Here is a 19418-nt window from a genome sequence, read left to right on the forward strand (position 1 = left end):
ACAAAATTTTACAACAGCAATAGGAGAAACTTTTTATTTATTTATTTATTTTTTTGTTTAGCAAAAAATAAAAAGCCAGTGGTGATCTAATACCACCAAAAGCAAGCTCTATTTATGGGGGAAAAATGATGAAAGTTTTGCAATTGTCATTTAAAGTGCGACGGCACTAAAAGCTGAAAATTGGCTCGGGCAGGGAGGGGGTGAAAGTGCCCGGTATTGAATTAATTAAGCATTAATTCCTTCTATACTCCATTGTTGTGTATGTGTAGTAGTCGTTCAGCAAGTCTGCCTGTATGTGTGTACCCTACCACTAATAGAATAAGACCTGCTAATGGATGGGAAATTTGACACCGATAAGTTCTTGTGATTGCAGGGGTTAACATCAGCGACTGGACTCACAGACGATTGGTTGTTGGCTCTCACATCGCCGCTGAAATCCGGGCAGCCGTGCACAGCAGATTGGGTCTCACAGGCTGCGCTGGGATAGCGTGTAATAAGGTGCTGGCTAAACTGGTGTCTGGGACCTTTAAACCAAACCAACAAACTGTTCTGTTTCCTGAAGGCAGCAGCCACTTGATCAACAGCCTAAACCACGTGAAGAGAATTCCAGGTATGTCCTGTGTCAGCGTTGGGCAGGTTCTTGTTGTATAACCCTAGCTGGGTACTGATGCCCAGTGTTGGTGCCATATCTCTGCACTGCTGTCATTGCACACAAGTGATGCTTTGTCTTTTGTGGGAGTTGCTAAGATGGTTTGTAATAGCCAGCCGTACTTTGGCTTTCAGGAAGGAGAGAGCTGCAGTCTGGTGAGCTGGCCACACTGGGAAGAACTTTCTTTGTACTGCAATATTCTGTCCTGACATGTTCAGTTCCTTGGTTCTTGTTCTAATTGAATCGGCTGTAATGTGTGAGTGAACAGAGTTGTCTTTCAGACCAATGAGGGATGAGCAGAGGACGGATATTCACGTATATAGTGCTCATTCATACATGCAGTGTACATATGCTCACCTTTAGCAATGTGTTACATGTTACACCCATATTTAGGGTGTAAGATGTTGCTAAGGTCATAACACAGTCACCTCCTTTGTGACAGCAGGCGGGGGTTTTTTTTCTACCCCCCAGCCAATGTCACATTTAAAGTCGGTGCGGTTGTGCAAGGCTCTGCCTTCATAGTTCTGTTATTTATTCACAGAGATCTGTGGATGAATAAACTACAAGTCCCACCACAGCAGAATACTTGTAGTTCTCAATGTGCTGATCAGTACACTCGTAGTCCATTAAATCTTCAGCTTTCTAACTGAACATCCCTACAGAGGTACAGGCTGAAAGCTGGAGGGAGAGTGTGCAGGAGCCTGACTTTGCACCCACGATCCACTGAAGGGATTGGCCTTCCCTTAGGAGGAGGTGTTCTGTAGCCCTGGGTCATGTGTGGCAATGTGGCTTTTATATTTTTTTATATATATATATATATATATTATATTAAAGTGAGTGAGTGTTGTCACCTTTACAACAGGATGTATGTTACTGGCAAGATCACCATGTTAAAATAAAGGAAAAGAAAGCCTCATAAAATAAAACTAATGGACTGGCAAGGCCAAGAATCGTCAGCAAAGATAGCCAAATCAGCATGGCTACACTAGAAAACCGAACCCAGGACCTATAATTAATATTAAAACAAAAGACATCCAAGAACCAGCAAACCTAAAGATATAAGTGAACCAAAAAGCCATTGACAAAATACCTACCTAAATGATCTCACAGAAACTATATACAATATATACAAATGGAAGACACAGGAAAGCAGGATAAACAAGGAGGTACAGGGAACATATAGGAAGGGGAACCAAAACTGGGATGAGGAACAAGAGGGAGTAAAAATAAGGCAGCAGGGTTCATAGTTAAGGTACTAGGCAGAGAGCACAATCAAAGAGCAGGAACAAGATAGCAGCTAGCAGGATCTGTCAGCAAGGAAAACACTGGAGCAAGGTGTATTAGCAGAGGAAGGACTAAATATCTTCCCAGCATCAGGTGGCGCTGATTACTGGGATCTGCTGGTTGCTGTGAGACACTCGCTGGTGGACACTGGAACTACAAAGTTCCCCTCTGAGAAGCACAATTCCATCAGCAGGTGATCCAGGTCCTCACAAGTAAATTGTAATATGTTACATTTTTGTTCTTGGATTTAGATATAAACTACTTTATCTACTATAGGTATTTTATATAGCGTTGACCATTTACACAGTGCTTTATATATTGTACGTTCCTGTACTCAAGGAGCTTACAATTTAAGGTACCATTTAACCTACCAGCATGTCTTTGGCATGTTGGAGGAAATCCACACAAACAGTGTGAGCCAGGCGTCATTGCGTCACTTCCGCTTTTTGTCCGTGGAACGCAGACAGATTCTCAGACTTCCTGCTTATACGAGACCAGCGCTAACTGTCGTTTTCTTACATGTAAGTGATTTATTTACAATAAAAAATACTAGTTCAAACTACTGCACTATGGAAATTCTTTTTCTACATACATGAGGAGGGAAAGGAGTCACTCGTGTGTCTGACATCCACACTTGGGCTTGTTTACCCCTTTAATAGGGGCTTTGAATCTGGTGAGTGTAAACCCTTAAGGGGCGGCACGAGTGAGAGCACTAAACACCGCACATTGGGGGTGCGTTCCCGGATTTGGAAGTACTATAGGACAAATATAGGAAATACTGCCACTGCCAACTGTGTGGCTTTTTAAAGGAACATCAACTCTTTGATAAACGGACTTTAATATTACACCAAAGTTTGTCACTGTTCATTGTATGGATAGAGGAACCCCCCACTAGGGGTTGCTTGTAGCTATAAATATCCACTGTGTACTGGCACTTTTTTGCACATTGCACTATTTAGCTAGCACAAAGGCACTTTTGTATGATGTAATTTATCTATATATTCCAATTAATTGTATGCCTATTTTCATGAATATATGCCAGACACTATCAAGCAGCACAAATCACGCCTATGATTCATTTGCAGTTTAGGGATTAACAACACTCTTCACGATCGTGCCGGTTTGGGTGTTAATATTTTTCCACACATTTTTTATTATTTATTTTTTATATATTTTTTTACATTTAGCAATATTTTACATATATCGTTTACATCTACCACTAAATTATTCATCAGGCAGCGGCACTACTCACTTGCACGCTAGCACTTTTTGCACTAAGCCACTGTGCTAATCATAAATCTCTAAGTACTTTTATGTTGTAATATTGTATCTGTTGTTCACTACGGAGTGCATTCGAGTAACTTATAACAGTACCAAAGAGATAAATATTTCCGATTTCTTATAGGTATTGGATACAAAACCACCCAGCGCCTTGACAGTTTGGGGTTGTCCAGTATATGTGCCCTTCAGTCCTGTCCCGTCACTGTGCTGGAAAAGGAGTTTGGCTCCTCAGTTGCTCATCGTTTACAGCAGCTCAGCCGAGGAGAAGATGATTCACCGGTTACACCATCCGGTCCTCCTCAGGTACTGGCGACTTATTCAGTGCTCTCAGTAGGATCCTGTTTGAAAAAATCATCATCTTAATCATACAGTACAGAACACAGGAGGTGATTCTTGGGCCTCTTTCAAGCCTGTCAATTACTCGCACCTGTCAATTTTTCAGGTGGACCTGATTAGTAGGTCTATGGACAGGTGGATGTAAACGGACTGGTGTCCATTTACACCCACCTACTTCCGGGGTCCATTCTGGCCTGGTAAAAAAAAAAAAGGACTGTGTCCTTGTCTGTTTTTGCTCACCAGATCGGAGGTGGCCTGATGTAAACGGTCAGCAGAGTCTGTTTTCACCCAACCACTCAGAGCTGCCACATCTGCCAGGCAGAAGCTGAACAGGCATAGATGTGACATCCATCCAGTTCAGCTCCAATCAGCAGGTGATCTGCTCTCAGATCCCCTGCTGATTGGAGCAGACTCTGCTTTTCATGAAAGGAGCCTTAGACCATGGGTTAATATGCCACTACCTCCAGGTGATGGGACAATAGCAGAAGTTTTGCTGGAAACCGCTCCCTCCTAGTGTACCAATAAAACCTTGCCCACTCCAGTTTTTTGCTACTATCCTTAGACTGGTTTCACACCGGCTGTCCGACCAGATCTGCTTGTCAGTTTTTCAGGCGGACCTGGTTGGACCATTCATAGCTCTCTATGGAGCAGCGGATGTCAGCAGACTTGTGTCCATTGAAAAAAGGAATGTATACCAGCGCTATGGAGTTTTTCCGTGTACTGAATCAGGCTTAAAAAGGTTTAAAAAGGTGGTGTAAGCTGCCTCCAACCTACCTCTGAGGTAGTAAAATAGAAAGAATTGCAAAATGTTGGGACCGGCGCTACCACTTATAAAACGTGCATGTGCAAAATAGAAAAGTGCATAAAGTGCTAAAGGTGCACGCAATAGGATATATAAAGTGCTACGTGCTATTTATGGGCTGTGCCTAATGTGCCATACTGTAAACATACTGTAAACATCATATGTTATGCATATATTTATACAAATAAAGTGCCGAGTGCTGATATTGCCAAAACCCCGTGTAGTGATTAAGAAATCAAACAAAGTATGGTGTCGGTAGGTGATTCACCGAAAACACCGCTGCTTACCACACTCTTTTGGCCGATACCCCGACACTTCTTCGGTCACTAAAATAAAGGATAAGCCTCCATTGCGTAGCATATGTTATGTCCAGACAAATAAACGTAGCATCCACTCACAGTTAGGGAGTTCACTATCAGCTCTGAGAGGTGTTCGCCGGGCCGCTTCCGCGTTCCACCGGCTCAAACCACCGTTCCCGGAAGTGACGTATTGACGTACGTGAACCACGCCCTACGCGTTTTGTCATACAACGTCATCTGGAGCGTGCCGTCCATCTCTACTCCCAGTCTTTTTATAGGCTGGGATGGCGCCATCTTGGTATACCTACTTTGCGACCGAACACGGCGGCCATCTTGGTATACCTATCCCGTAGCCTAGATAATATTTACTCATCATGTGAACTCCCTTCATGCTGTGTTTGCCGTACTTATAAAACAATAATCTTTATTAAAACGACAAGTACGACTAAACATAAATGACTATTAATAATTAAAAATGGAATTAAAGATTTTTTAAAATTGAAATGTGCTAAGAGTGATGTGCCTGGTTTAATCGGTAGTGAGCCGATAACCAGTGGTGCCGTGATACAAATAAAAATACTCAAAATAATTTTATTATGGTGACATGGTGGTCTAGTGATGTGTATTAATTATACTTAATATAATATAAGCTCGTGGGCCCACGTGTCTACGCAAAATAGTGCTAGACTATAAAGAAGGTGCCCATACATATACCAATCTAATCGGTGAGATAGAAATCGTGCTAAAAAATATCTTTGTGTTTTTTTTGGGAACAAGATTGATTTTTTAAAAAGCAGTTTCTCAGTAAGTCCATCCGCTGTACTGTAAGTCCATATCTTTGTAAACTTTATTATTCTGAACAGATATGTAGTAAAAATCCATTGTAGATCCAGGTTTATCCAGAGGACCCAATGAATGTTATATGGGGGACCATGTACAATAAAATATAAAATATTCCAAGAGGTAAAAATTGGTAAAAAGATATGTATAAACGCAAAAGTATGTCCTTAAAACTGTGTCTTTAAAAGACAAGAGGCTGTGATTCACGAATTTCCATACAAAAGAGGACTAATTTCTAAACAATTCCTTAAAAATCCTTAAAAAACCCTTTAAAAAATCCTTAAAAACCTCAGAACCCCAAAAAAACCCCATACAAAATGAGGGTCTATAGGGAGGTTAATTCAAAAATCAAGGATAAAAAAGGGGGGTAAAAGGATTAAAAAGAGAAGGACTAAAAAGGAGGACTATAAAAGGTCAAAGGAAGGATCCAACAAAGGGGGGGGAAAAAAGGGGGGCGACCAAAAAGGAGGCCAAAGGCTTAAAAAGGTTAAAAGTCAGTAATAAAACAGTTCAAGTCGATGTCGATATTCAAGCCTTTAGGTTGAAGGGTCTGCATCTGACATATCCACTTCGTTTCGTTCTTTGACACATCTATTTTCTTGTTACTTCCTCTCCAGTTGTTTTTTATTTTGTCAATAGCGTAAAAAACCATTACGGTGGGGTCTTGGGAATGATGGAACTTGAAGTGTCGTGACAGACTATGTTTCTCAAACCCTTTTCTGATATTCTTAACGTGCTCCCTAATGCGGACAAATAGGGGTCTGGTAGTGCGGCCTACATACTGTAATTTACAGGGGCACTCCACCACATAAGTGACGTGAGTGCTTGTGCAAGTGATGGTTTCCTTTATCTCATACATTTAGTGTTGCATCTGCTTGTAGGATAGGCCAGTGTTTTCTCACAATTTTCTCTAAGGCCTTATGCTGAGTATTGTATCCAGTTAGAAATGCAAATTCAGTGTTTTTATTTCCGCTGGTTTTGTTTGGCACATCCTTTATCAGATCTTCTCTGTTCATTTTTTCTACTATTTTCTTGATGTTACTTAGTTCACTTCTTTTGTATCCTTTTTCCACAAACCTGCCAATCAATAATTCTGCCTGTGTTTCGAAGTCTCTTATATCGCTGCAGTTCCTTCTGATTCTCATCAGTTGCCCTTTGGGAATGTTCCCTAGCCACTTGGGATGGTGGCAGCTGCTTTTTGGAATGTATCCGTTTTCGATCGTTTTTTTTGAAATACGTTTTACTGCTTAATCTTCCTTCCTTTTTTGTTAATTCCAGATCCAAAAAAGCAATGTGTTCATGATGAAAATTTCCTGAAAAAGTGATGCCATATATATTCATATTGATTTCGTCAAAGAATTCCTGCAGGGATTCCTCACTTCCCTTCCATACAATGATAATATCATCGATATATCGACGGTAATACTTCAAATTATTCCTTGGTATGCTGAAAACTTGCTCCTCCTCCCACTTCTGCATAAACACGTTTGCCACACTTCTTGCCGTATGCAGAAGTGGGAGGAGGAGCAAGTTTTCAGCATACCAAGGAATAATTTGAAGTATTACCGTCGATATATCGATGATATTATCATTGTATGGAAGGGAAGTGAGGAATCCCTGCAGGAATTCTTTGACGAAATCAATAAGAATATATATGGCATCACTTTTTCAGGAAATTTTCATCATGAACACATTGCTTTTTTGGATCTGGAATTAACAAAAAAGGAAGGAAGATTAAGCAGTAAAACGTATTTCAAAAAAACCGATCGAAACGGATACATTCCAAAAAGCAGCTGCCACCATCCCAAGTGGCTAGGGAACATTCCCAAAGGGCAACTGATGAGAATCAGAAGGAACTGCAGCGATATAAGAGACTTCGAAACACAGGCAGAATTATTGATTGGCAGGTTTGTGGAAAAAGGATACAAAAGAAGTGAACTAAGTAACATCAAGAAAATAGTAGAAAAAATGAACAGAGAAGATCTGATAAAGGATGTGCCAAACAAAACCAGCGGAAATAAAAACACTGAATTTGCATTTCTAACTGGATACAATACTCAGCATAAGGCCTTAGAGAAAATTGTGAGAAAACACTGGCCTATCCTACAAGCAGATGCAACACTTAGAGACATTCTCCCTGCAAAACCCACTTTCATATATAGAAAAGCACCAAACCTAAGGAACCGGCTGGTGCACAACGTTGTTGATCCTCCTAAGCAAATAAATCTTCCAACCAGCCTAAAGGGTTTCTTTAGATGTGGAAAATGCCTCCCATGCAAAACATCTAAGGAAAAGAAAAGGAAAACAACTTCTTTTATGGCACAAAGCACAGAAAAAATGTATGAGATAAACCATTGGGAACAATATCAGAAAATTCTTACCCGATGGTACTTGACACCGTATCGACTTTCAAAAATTTTTGACTCCCAGAGCCCATTGTGCTGGCGCAATTGCGATCAAGTAGGGTCGTTGTTGCATATTTTCTGGTCTTGCAAAAGCTTATCAAGTTTCTGGAGAAAGATGTTTGAAGTTCTATCCACCACTACTGGAATCCTGAGACCTCCGGATCCAGCCCTGGCCCTGCTCTCTCTGGGTCTAGACACCTTCCCACCCTCCCTAAGAACAATCTCCGTACATATACTAGTGGCGGCCAAAACGGTCATAGCACGTCACTGGAAGCATCCAATTGCACCCTCCCATATGGAAGCAATCAGGCTTGTTAACTTACAATGTTCTATGGAAAAGGCATATGCTTATTCCAAGTTCCAAGGTCCAAAATTCTACAAGGAGTGGCAGGCATGGTTGCAAAGCCCTTATTTCTCCCCTACACCCGGTTGAGGTCTGAGTCGCAGGCAATCTCCCCTTCTCCTCTCCCTGTCTTTAACTAAAGTTTTGGTTTTCGTTCTATACAATGTACTTTTGTTGGATCTTCACGGGTTTTCTCTCTCTTCATGTGACTTCTGATATTGTTAACTATGCGAAACCTTGTTTACCTATATTATATGCACTTGTACAAATTCCGTGTTCCTGTTCATGTGCACCCTCTAAAATGTGATCTTAAATGTGATCTTGTTACGGCTATTCCATGTTGAAGATAACTATGGTTTAATTTCTTGTATTTTGTAAAAGTTTCAATAAAAAACTATTGAAAATAAAAATGTATGAGATAAAGGAAACCATCACTTGCACAAGCACTCACGTCACTTATGTGGTGGAGTGCCCCTGTAAATTACAGTATGTAGGCCGCACTACCAGACCCCTATTTGTCCGCATTAGGGAGCACGTTAAGAATATCAGAAAAGGGTTTGAGAAACATAGTCTGTCACGACACTTCAAGTTCCATCATTCCCAAGACCCCACCGTAATGGTTTTTTACGCTATTGACAAAATAAAAAACAACTGGAGAGGAAGTAACAAGAAAATAGATGTGTCAAAGAACAAAACGAACTGGATATATCAGATGCAGACCCTTCAACCTAAAGGCTTGAATATCGACATCGACTTGAACTGTTTTATTACTGACTTTTAACCTTTTTAAGCCTTTGGCCTCCTTTTTGGTCGCCCCCCTTTTTTTCCCCCCCTTTGTTGGATCCTTCCTTTGACCTTTTATAGTCCTCCTTTTTAGTCCTTCTCTTTTTAATCCTTTTACCCCCCTTTTTTATCCTTGATTTTTGAATTAACCTCCCTATAGGCCCTCATTTTGTATGGGGTTTTTTTGGGGTTCTGAGGTTTTTAAGGATTTTTAAGGAATTGTTTAGAAATTAGTCCTCTTTTGTATGGAAATTCGTGAATCACAGCCTCTTGTCTTTTAAAGACACAGTTTTAAGGACATACTTTTGCGTTTATACATATCTTTTTACCAATTTTTACCTCTTGGAATATTTTATATTTTATTGTACATGGTCCCCCATATAACATTCATTGGGTCCTCTGGATAAACCTGGATCTACAATGGATTTTTACTACATATCTGTTCAGAATAATAAAGTTTACAAAGATATGGACTTACAGTACAGCGGATGGACTTACTGAGAAACTGCTTTTTAAAAAATCAATCTTGTTCCCAAAAAAACCACAAAAATATTTTTTAGCACGATTTCTATCTCACCGATTAGATTGGTATATGTATGGGCACCTTCTTTATAGTCTAGCACTATTTTGCGTAGACACGTGGGCCCACGAGCTTATATTATATTAAGTATAATTAATACACATCACTAGACCACAACGTCACCATAATAAAATTATTTTGAGTATTTTTATTTGTATCACGGCACCACTGGTTATCGGCTCACTACCGATTAAACCAGGCACATCACTCTTAGCACATTTCAATTTTAAAAAATCTTTAATTCCATTTTTAATTATTAATAGTCATTTATGTTTAGTCGTACTTGTCGTTTTAATAAAGATTATTGTTTTATAAGTACGGCAAACACAGCATGAAGGGAGTTCACATGATGAGTAAATATTATCTAGGCTACGGGATAGGTATACCAAGATGGCCGCCGTGTTCGGTCGCAAAGTAGGTATACCAAGATGGCGCCATCCCAGCCTATAAAAAGACCGGGAGTAGAGATGGACGGCACGCTCCAGATGACGTCGTATGACGAAACGCGTAGGGCGTGGTTCACGTACGTCAATACGTCACTTCCGGGAACGGTGGTTTGAGCCGGTGGAACGCGGATGTGGTCCGGCGAACACCTCTCAGAGCTGATAGTGAACTCCCTAACTGTGAGTGGATGCTACGTTTATTTGTCTGGACATAACATATGCTACGCAATGGAGGCTTATCCTTTATTTTAGTGACCGAAGAAGTGTCGGGGTATCGGCCAAAAGAGTGTGGTAAGCAGCGGTGTTTTCGGTGAATCACCTACCGACACCATACTTTGTTTGATTTCTTAATCACTACACGGGGTTTTGGCAATATCAGCACTCGGCACTTTATTTGTATAAATATATGCATAACATATGATGTTTACAGTATGTTTACAGTATGGCACATTAGGCACAGCCCATAAATAGCACGTAGCACTTTATATATCTTATTGCGTGCACCTTTAGCACTATATGCACTTTTCTATTTTGCACATGCACGTTTTATAAGTGGTAACGCCGGTCCCAACATTTTGTGTCCATTGACACCCACCGGGATCCGATCTGATCCTGTCTGCCAAAAACAGCGGATTCGATCGAATGACAGTCGGATGGAAATGGACAGGCAGTTCCATCTGACAGCCACATACAGAACAGCAGGGCTGTGTCCCTGTCCTCTCTGCATAGTGGAGCAGACACAGACCTATCGATCCCCTGCTGAGCAGACTATGGAGAATGCCCGTGTGAAATCAGCCTTAGGTGAGGGACCCCTTCTCCAAGGGAGTGCTTTGCCATCGTAGGCTATGGGGCTGTGTGTTTCTATTAAAGCATACAGCGTAGGGAGACACAACTCTAGTCACTGCATGCCAGGGTGGTTCCAAAGGATGCTGCAAGAGAAAGGAGCCACCCTGAAACAGAAAACCTGGGGCAGCAATCATGGCACCAGCTTATACTGAAACATAGGCAATGATTAAAAGATCAAGAAGCTGCATAAGTGATTTTATCAGCTGCTGAAAGTGCTTAGAAATGGAGGGTTTAATATTACTTTATGGCAACCCATTCATAATGAACAGGCTGACAACTCCCCACAAGAGAGGAAAAAAAAAAAGAACATGACCCTTTTTTAAGAAAATGCATCACACCACAATGCACTATACAGTATATGCAGTGTTCCTCTACTGTACAGTGTGTTGTGTGTCATTCACAGTGAATGGCACCACACATAGAGTACCTCAGGCATACATGCAGGGATGCAGCACGCAGTGTTGCAATGCACACCTAGGAATGGGTCCCAAACCTTGTGAAAATCCCTTATATGGTCAAATTTAAAGTGGTTGTAAATGCTGAAGGTTTTTTACCTTCATGCATTCTATGCATGAAGGTAAAAAACCTTCAGTATGCAACCCCCCCCCCCTCCATCACCCCAATACATAAGCCCCGCCTCCATCCAGCAATGTGGACGAGAGCAGCTGTTGTGCCAACGATCTGCTTCCTCATTGGCTGAGACACGGGAGCGGTAGGAGCCATTGCTCCTGCTGCTGCCAATCACAGGCAGGGAGAAGAGACCGGTGGGCGAGGCTGAGCCCCATTGTGTGTGTTTTGATAGACACACAGAGCAGGGATCGGGAGGGAGCATGCACAAGTGCCCTCATAGCAAGCGGCTTTACGATTGTCCAAGTGCTCCATTTGTTCCCATCAGTTTGTAGGATAAATGCTCTACTCCAAGATCCTTCTTGGCCTATCAGAAGCAAATAAGTTATATACTGTATATATTTTAAAATATAATTTTTTTTGTCTTGTATAGATTCAGTTACTTTGTTGCCTTATTACGTATTATCTTATTACTTAGGTTTTTTTTTTGTACAGACTTATTTAGTTCACCTTCATTCTTTTTATCAAAACAGTCTCTCAGTGAAGAAGATTCATTTAAAAAATGTTCCACAGTATCCGAAGTAAAACTAAAGATTGAGGAACTACTCCGGAGCCTTTTAAATAGGTGAGCGTCAAATTTTCTTTCAGGTTAAAGTAGATCTGAATCCTAAGGCCACATTCACTCACATCTGGGAATGTAGTAATTGACTGCGAGTGATTGGCTCTGGCTGTCTGCGTCCAGGGCCGACCAATTGCATGTGATTGCCACACAAGTGACTAAATGCAAGCGGCCGCCAGCAGCTAGCCTTCCATTGCTTTCAATGGGATTGCCTCCAGCAGCTAATCAGTGAGAACCCCCCCCCCCCCCCCCTCCGGGATTCTCACATGTAATTATTGTTGGACACATTCACAATCGTGATTGAAGCCTAACTGAATAGCATACGCATCTTTTTTTTTTTTTTTTTTTTATTTTTTTTTAAATAATAATAAATGTTTTCACCTTATTCATTCTACGTTGCATCTCAATGCTGCTGATCTCCTGCAGCCACTTCACATCTACATGCATGCACTCCATGCCTTTCTCAGCCTTTTTTAACATGGAGGAACCCTTGAAATAATTTCAGGTTTTAGTGAACCCCTGATAGTAATAACTATATCTACATCTTGGCCGACATTACCAGCAACAGTAAGTTAAGTTAATTAAAGGGGTTATGAAGTCAGGAAGTTTCTCTTACGTGCTCCGACAGTCGCCACCATCTTCATATTCGTCACAATGGGGTATTAGACTTTGCTCCGTAGGAGTAGCTAGGCAACAGAATATGTCAATATTAAAGCTTTTAACATATCCCCACCCCAGGGGGTGGTCCCCTCAGTCTATACCCTCCTGCTTCCTGTTTCATACTTCAGTTTCAATGTCTAGCTTGTCAGGAGTAGCTGGATGTCTCTGTGCTGGGGCATTTTGTCTCAGCCTTTCTCTATTCTTTTTTGATTTTTGTTTGAGTTTTTTCTCTCTCTTTACTTAGCTGTTATTTTTGTCAGCGTTAGTTAGTTCTTCTGATGAAGAGGATCATGCGGGCTGGGTCTCGGGCTGATCCCCCTGGTCGCAGGTTGTGGGTCAGTGGCTTCCCAGCCTGCCTTCAAGCGTTCAGCCAGGTAACGCTCCTGGCGCATTGAACGACCCATCCCTGTTCAGTGCAGGGATGCTATGGTGAGGTGGCTACCTCACTGGACGCTGTGCGGTTTCTCAACCCCATTTTTGTTGCGTCCTGGATGCGACTCTCCCTGTCACATGTGCAGTGGCTTGTTCGCCTGTGCGGGTTCCCCACGCCATCTAGGAGGTAAGTGTATCTGTGTGGGGACCTGTCTGTCTGGGGGGTGTCAGTCTGGGACTGTGTTACCCTGCCTGTGTTCACACTGTTAAGTTCCCTATCTCTCTGGCTGCATGCTGTGGACTGCGAGGAGGGGGGGATGTGCTGCACTATCTGTGTCAGACTGTGAATGTGTGAACGGCTGTGTGCTGTGGGGCATGTTTATTTCATGTTTGGGGCACATTACAGCAACTGCTGCAGCGGTCCGCCATGTTTTATTACATGTGGTGTGTTTTCTCCACTTCACTGAGTTGGAGGAGCGGCGTTTTCGGCGCCAAACTGCGCCATTTTGGCAGCGCTCACTCCGGCCGCATGGTCTCACTGCGGGCGGCCATTTTCTTGTAGCCTTCCATAGGCTTTCATAGAGCGCCCTGTGTTGCATAGCTTCCTTTCCCTGGGCGCACCGATCGAGGCAGCAGCAGCAGCGGTGGTCTTTACAGGTTTTTACCTCCCTGTCCCTATTTCCTTGCCTGAGTTGAGTTTTTTCTCCATGTGGGGGTCAAACTTGTGCTAATGTGTGTGTGCGGTGGGCAGCGCTCGCCGCGCTTGTTTAAGGGGCTGTTAACCCTTTATTCTCCGGCATGGTATTGGGGCAATGGATTCTCAGGAAAGCAAATGTCCTACCACTTTGGTGGGTGACCAAGGGACTGCTGTTCCCCCCCCCCCGGGGGGGGGGGGGTTTTGGCTGCGGTTGTGGCTAACATTGCTGCTCAGGTGAAAATGCTTGTGGCTGCTCGATCCACAAAACGGCCCAGAGTTTCAATCTCCTCTGATTCAGAGGGTGATGGTGATGGGGCTGCTATAGCTCCTTATCGGGGTCCCGTTCCTCCCTGGATCTTGGGGGTCCGAGGTGGAGGCTGAGGTAGAAGGGGTGGATAATTCTCCCCCTGGCTCGCCTGAAGAGCTTGCACTCATGGATGAATTGATTGCTTTTATCAAGCAAACACTGCGTTTGCAGGATGAACCATGTCCTCCTGCTGCCCTGGCAGCTTATGGGACGCAGAGAAGACGCATGACATCGCAGGTCTTTCCTTGCGCTGATGTTTTTTCTGCGCGCTGTTAAGGAACAATGGCGCAATATACGCGAGCCCTTTGCTGTACCAAGTATCCTTTCACGCCCGCTACTGGTCAGCGGTGGGGTGTGCCACCTCCGGTGGATCACGTGGTGGCGATTTGAATAAGTCCACTGCGATTCCTGCAGAGGACACCCCGGTGTTCCGGGATGCTACGGACAGGAGGCTGGAGTCTCTTGCCCGTCATACTTACTCTATTACGGGTTCTATGCTAAAGGCTCTATTTGCTTTGCTTATGACAGCCCAGGCTGTCGCGAATTGGACGCAGGTACTCAGGCGCGTCCTGGTGGCTGATTCAGCCTCACCGGCGACATTGGATATGGTGGATCAAATCCATCAGGGTGTCATGTATTTGTGTGATGCGGACTTGGATATAGTACCGTTGGCTGCACGTGTTCACAGTGTGGCGGTATTGTCTCGCCGCCTGGTTTGGTTGCAGTGTTGGTCTGTGGACCAATCTTCGCGCAAGACCTTAGCCAATCTGTCCTATGATGGATCTCGCCTTTTTTGGAGAATCCTTGGATACACTGATAAAGGGGATCACGGGTGGTAAGAGCACGCTCTTGCCCCAATCCCGCAAGGCTAAGGTTGGTTACTCATGGTAAGAAGCATGCTTCTTTTAGGCCCTCTCGGGGGTCCTTTCGTGCCTTTCGGGCGCACTATAAGGGCAAGCCGTTCAAAGGTCAAGGCTCCTGTGGTAAGGTTACCAGAAGTCCAGCCAGTCCGGACCCGCTGCCCATAGCGATGCGGTCTGCAGGGGCGCCCTCACCCAGTTCTGGGGTGGGGGGACGCTTGCTCGGTTTTTCTTCAACCCTGGTTGGCCTGTGTTCGGGACAGGTGGGTTCAGGGAATCGTTCGTTCTGGCTACAAGATCGAGTTTTCTCTCTCGGCCGGAGAGCAGATTTTTTCCCTCAGGAGGTTCCGGTGCCTCATCGGGACAGATTTCGGGGGTTTCTCTTCCAATCTGTTCACGGTGCCCAGGAAGGAGGGCAGGGTACGTCCAATTCTGGACTTACAGGCTCTGACCCGCTTTGTGCGGGTTCGCTAGTTCCACATGGAATCCCTGCGGTCGGTGGTGGCTGCCCTGGTTCCGGGGGAATTCATGGCTTCCATCGACTTGAAGGATGCGTGCTGTCACATCCCGTTTTTCGAGGGTCACCAGAGGTACCTTCGATTCGCCATTGCGGAGGATCACTACCAATTTGTGGCGTTACCTTTTGGTCTCGCTTCGGCTCCACGGTTTTTCGCCAAGGTGCTTGCACCGGTTTCTGGTTTGTTGAGAGCCCAGGGCATCCCTGTCCTGGGGTATCTGGAAGCTATTCTGGTTCGGTCTGCGACCAGCCAGGGTCTGGAGGAGGACCTATCCATCACGATGCTGACTCTACAGGAGTTTGGTTGGACGATGATTTTCCAAAGTCGACGCTGTGTCCGTCGATTCGTCTTCCCTACCTGGGAATGATTCTGGACTCGGTCCGGGCGCAGATCTTCCTACCAGACGACAAACTCAGGACTCTTCAGGAAGAAGTCAGGTCCCTTAGGGACGTTCCATGCTCGTCACTCCGGACGCGCTTGAGATGTCTGGGATTGATGGTCTCGGCTTTCGAGACGATTCCCTTCGCCCAGTTTCACACGCGGGGTCTCCAAGCGGAGATCCTGTCCAGGTGGGACGGGCGACCGCAATCTCTGGATCTCCAGATTTCGTTGGGCCATCGCACCAGAAGGGATCTTCTGTGGTGGCTCCAGTCCCCGGCGGTGTCAGGGGGCAAGTCTTTTCGTCCTCTCTCATGGACGGTGGTCACCTCGGATGCCAGCCTGTCGGGCTGGGGTGGTGTTCTGGGCGTTCTGTCCGCCCAGGGGACTTGGTCGGAGGGGGTTTCCTCCCTTCCGATCAACATTCTGGAATTGCGTGCGGTGAATCTCTGCACCGTTGGCCGGACGGGCTGCAGGGCTGTCCGGTTCGGGTGCAGACGGACAATGCCACGGCGGTGGCTTACGTCAATCGCCAAGGGGGCACCAAGAGAGCCCGAGCGGCTTGGGAAGTGGCCGACATTCTGTCTTGGGCCGAGACACGCGTCCCGGCGATATCGGCGGTTCACATTCCGGGGGTGGAGAACTGGCAGGCGGATTATCTGAAGCCGACAGTCCCCGGACCAGGGGGAATGGTCCTTCCACCCGGATGTCTTCCAGATGTGGTGCGCGAAGTGGGGTCTTCCGGAGATAGACCTGTTCGCGTCTCGTCTAAACAGCAAGGTGAAAAGGCTTCGTGGCAAGGCCGCGCGATCCTCGGGCAGACGCGTCAGACGCGTTGGTGGCTCCGTGGCATCAGTACCGACTACTGTATGCGTTTTTCACCGTTTCAATGGCTGTCCAGGTTCCTTCGCAGGTTGAACTCGGAACCAGAACACAGTGTTTTTTGTGACACCGGACTGGCCTCGCCGGTCCTGGTACGCAGACCTCGTGCATTTGGCGGTCGACGCCCCGTGGCGTCTGCCTCTTCGAGAAGATCTCCGGTCTCCAGGGCGGATATTCCATCCTGCTTTACAGTCGCTGGCTTTGTCGGCCTGGCTGTTGAGACCGAGGTCCTGAGGGATAGGGGTCTCTCCCCTGAGGTCATTCACACTTTGATCGACGCAAGGAAATTTTCCTCGGGGAAGGTCTATTACCGTACTTGGAAGGCCTATTTTTGCCTGGTGTGAGTCCAGGGGGTTTTCACCTCGCCTGTAATCGGTGTCTAGGGTGTTGTCCTTCCTTCGAAAGGGTGTTGCCAGCGTTTGGCGCTGGCTACGATCAAAGGTCAGGTGTCTGCGATGGCCGTTATCTTTCAACGTCCTATGGCATCTAACTCCTTGGTTGGCACTTTTGTTCAGGGGCATCTGGTCCCTCCTAGGAGGGTGCCTCTGCCTCCTTGGGACTGGAATCTTGTTCTGTCCGTGTTACACCATGGTCCTTTTTAACGGATCAGGTAGATCTCGTTGTCTATGTTGTCCAAGAAGGTCAACTTTTTTGGTGGCGATCACTTCGGCTCGCAGTGTGTCGGAGCTGGCAGCTTGTCCTGCAAGTCTCCGTATCTGGTCATTCACTTAGATAAGGTGGTCTTGCGACCTAACCCTTCTTTTTTTCCGAAGAGGGTTTCGGAATTTCACCTCAATGAGGACATTTGTCTTGCCTTCGCCTTGCGCGAAGTCTAAATATCCGAAGGAGGTGGAGTTGCACTCCTTGGATGTTGTTCGGGCGATTAGGGTTTACCTAAAATCGTCTGAATCGTTTCACAAGTCGGATTCTTTGTTTGTCCTTCCGGGGGTCCTCGGAAGGGCGTAGCGGCGTCGGCTTCTGCCGTCGCCAATTGGTTCTGACAGGCCATTGAACAGGCCTATGCTTTGCAGGGAAAGGTTTCCCCTATGCCTGTGAAGGCGCACTCTGCCAGATCTCTGAGTACGTCTTGGGCCTGTCGTCATGGGGCTTCTGTGGCCCAGGTGTGTAGGGCGGCGATTTGGTCGGCCGTGCACACCTTCACTCTATTCTACAGAGTGGAGTTTCAAGCATCGGCAGATGCTTCCTTTGGCCGCAAGATTCTTACTGCGGCTTTTCCTTAGGGTCCCTTGTTTTGGACCTTTGGGCTGTTTGGGATTTCTTTTTATCCCTGGGTTTTTGTTTTTTTCCTGGGTTATTGCTCCCGTTGAGCAAGTTTTTTCTCATGTTGCCCAGCTGGTTTCCTTCCTTTGGTAAGGTTACTTTCTTTGATGTGGAGACTGCGTTGCCTTTAGGCGCGGCTGCGTTTCCCTCCCCTCATGTTTGCACTGCTTTGGGACGTCCCCATTGTGACGAATATGAAGATGGCGGCGACTGTCGGAGGACGTAAGAGAAAACGGAATTTTTGTAAAATCTTACCTGTAAAATTCCTTTCTCTGAGTCCTCTTACAGTCGCCGCCCCCGCCCATCTTTTGGGGTTTAGGTACTCTACTGCTATTCCACTGAAACTGAAGTATGAAACAGGAAGCAGGAGGGTATAGACTGAGAGGACCACCCCCTGGGGTGGGGATATGTTAAAAGCTTTAATATTGACATATTCTGTTGCCTAGCTACTCCTACGGAGCAAAGTCTAATACCCCATTGTGACGAATATGAAGATGGCGGCGACTGTCAGAGGACTCAGAGAAAGGAATTTTACAGGTAAGATTTTACAAAAATTCCGTTTTTTTCATCCTAATGCATTCTATGCCTTAAGATATAAAGCCTTCTGTGTGCAGCAGCCCCACTAATTCTTACCTGAGCCCCATCTCTATCCAGCGATGTCCACGAGTGCCTCAGCCATCAGAGACTCTCTCTCCTGATTGGCTGAGACACAGCAGCGGCGCCATTGGCTACTGCTGGTGTCAATCAAACTCAGTGAGCGAATCAGGAGAGAGTGGGGGCGGGGCCGAATTGCAGCTCTGTGTCAGAATGGATACACAGAGCTGCAACTCGGCCTGTATGCCCCCATAGCAAGCTGGTTGCTGTGGAGGTACTTGACAGGAGGGAGGGGCCAGGAGCCCCAGCCAGGGACCCGAGAAGAGGAGGATCTGGGCTGTCCTTTGCAAAACCACCGCACAGAGGAGCTAAGTATAACATGTTTGTTATTTTTATAGAAAAAAAAAAAAACGAGACTTTACAATCAATTTAATAATAAAACAAAAAATAATTGCAAGAAAAGGAATGTAGACAGTGAAAATTGTAGTTTTCATTTAGATTGGTGGTCTGTGTAAATGTGCCCCCAATTTCGAGGGTCAGTGAAGAGTTCCCTTACATTGGTGGTCAATAGAAAAGGGACCCTTTAGGTGGATGGTCATTGGGAGAGGGGCCCCAGTGTAATGGTGGTCAGTGGGAAGAATGCTTCTTACAGATAGCTAAAAAAAGAACATTGATGTCAGTAGTCACTTATCTGTGAGGCAGGAACTACTCATTGTTTAAAGCGGAGTTCCACCCAAAAGTGGAACTTCCACACTTTTGTTTCCTACCCCCCCCCCCCCTCCGGGGCAACAT

General features: G+C 45.3%; 1 protein-coding gene across 2 annotated transcripts in view; it reads left to right on the plus strand.

Annotated features, from left to right (window-relative positions):
• POLI (DNA polymerase iota) overlaps positions 1 to 19418 on the plus strand; it is a 42960-nt gene that overhangs the window by 10646 nt on the left and 12896 nt on the right. Inside the window, exons 5-7 of one of the 2 annotated variants that reach the window (XM_082273989.1) lie at positions 374 to 610; positions 3339 to 3517; positions 11992 to 12083. In XM_082273989.1, the coding sequence (XP_082130115.1) occupies positions 374 to 610; positions 3339 to 3517; positions 11992 to 12083 (508 nt within the window). The remainder of the gene's footprint in view (positions 1 to 373; positions 611 to 3338; positions 3518 to 11991; positions 12084 to 19418) is intronic. The other variant, XM_082273990.1, reaches the window with a different exon arrangement.

This window comes from Pelophylax lessonae (assembly GCF_965119305.1).
Source record: "Pelophylax lessonae genome assembly, chromosome: 1".
NCBI lineage: Eukaryota > Metazoa > Chordata > Amphibia > Anura > Ranidae > Pelophylax > Pelophylax lessonae.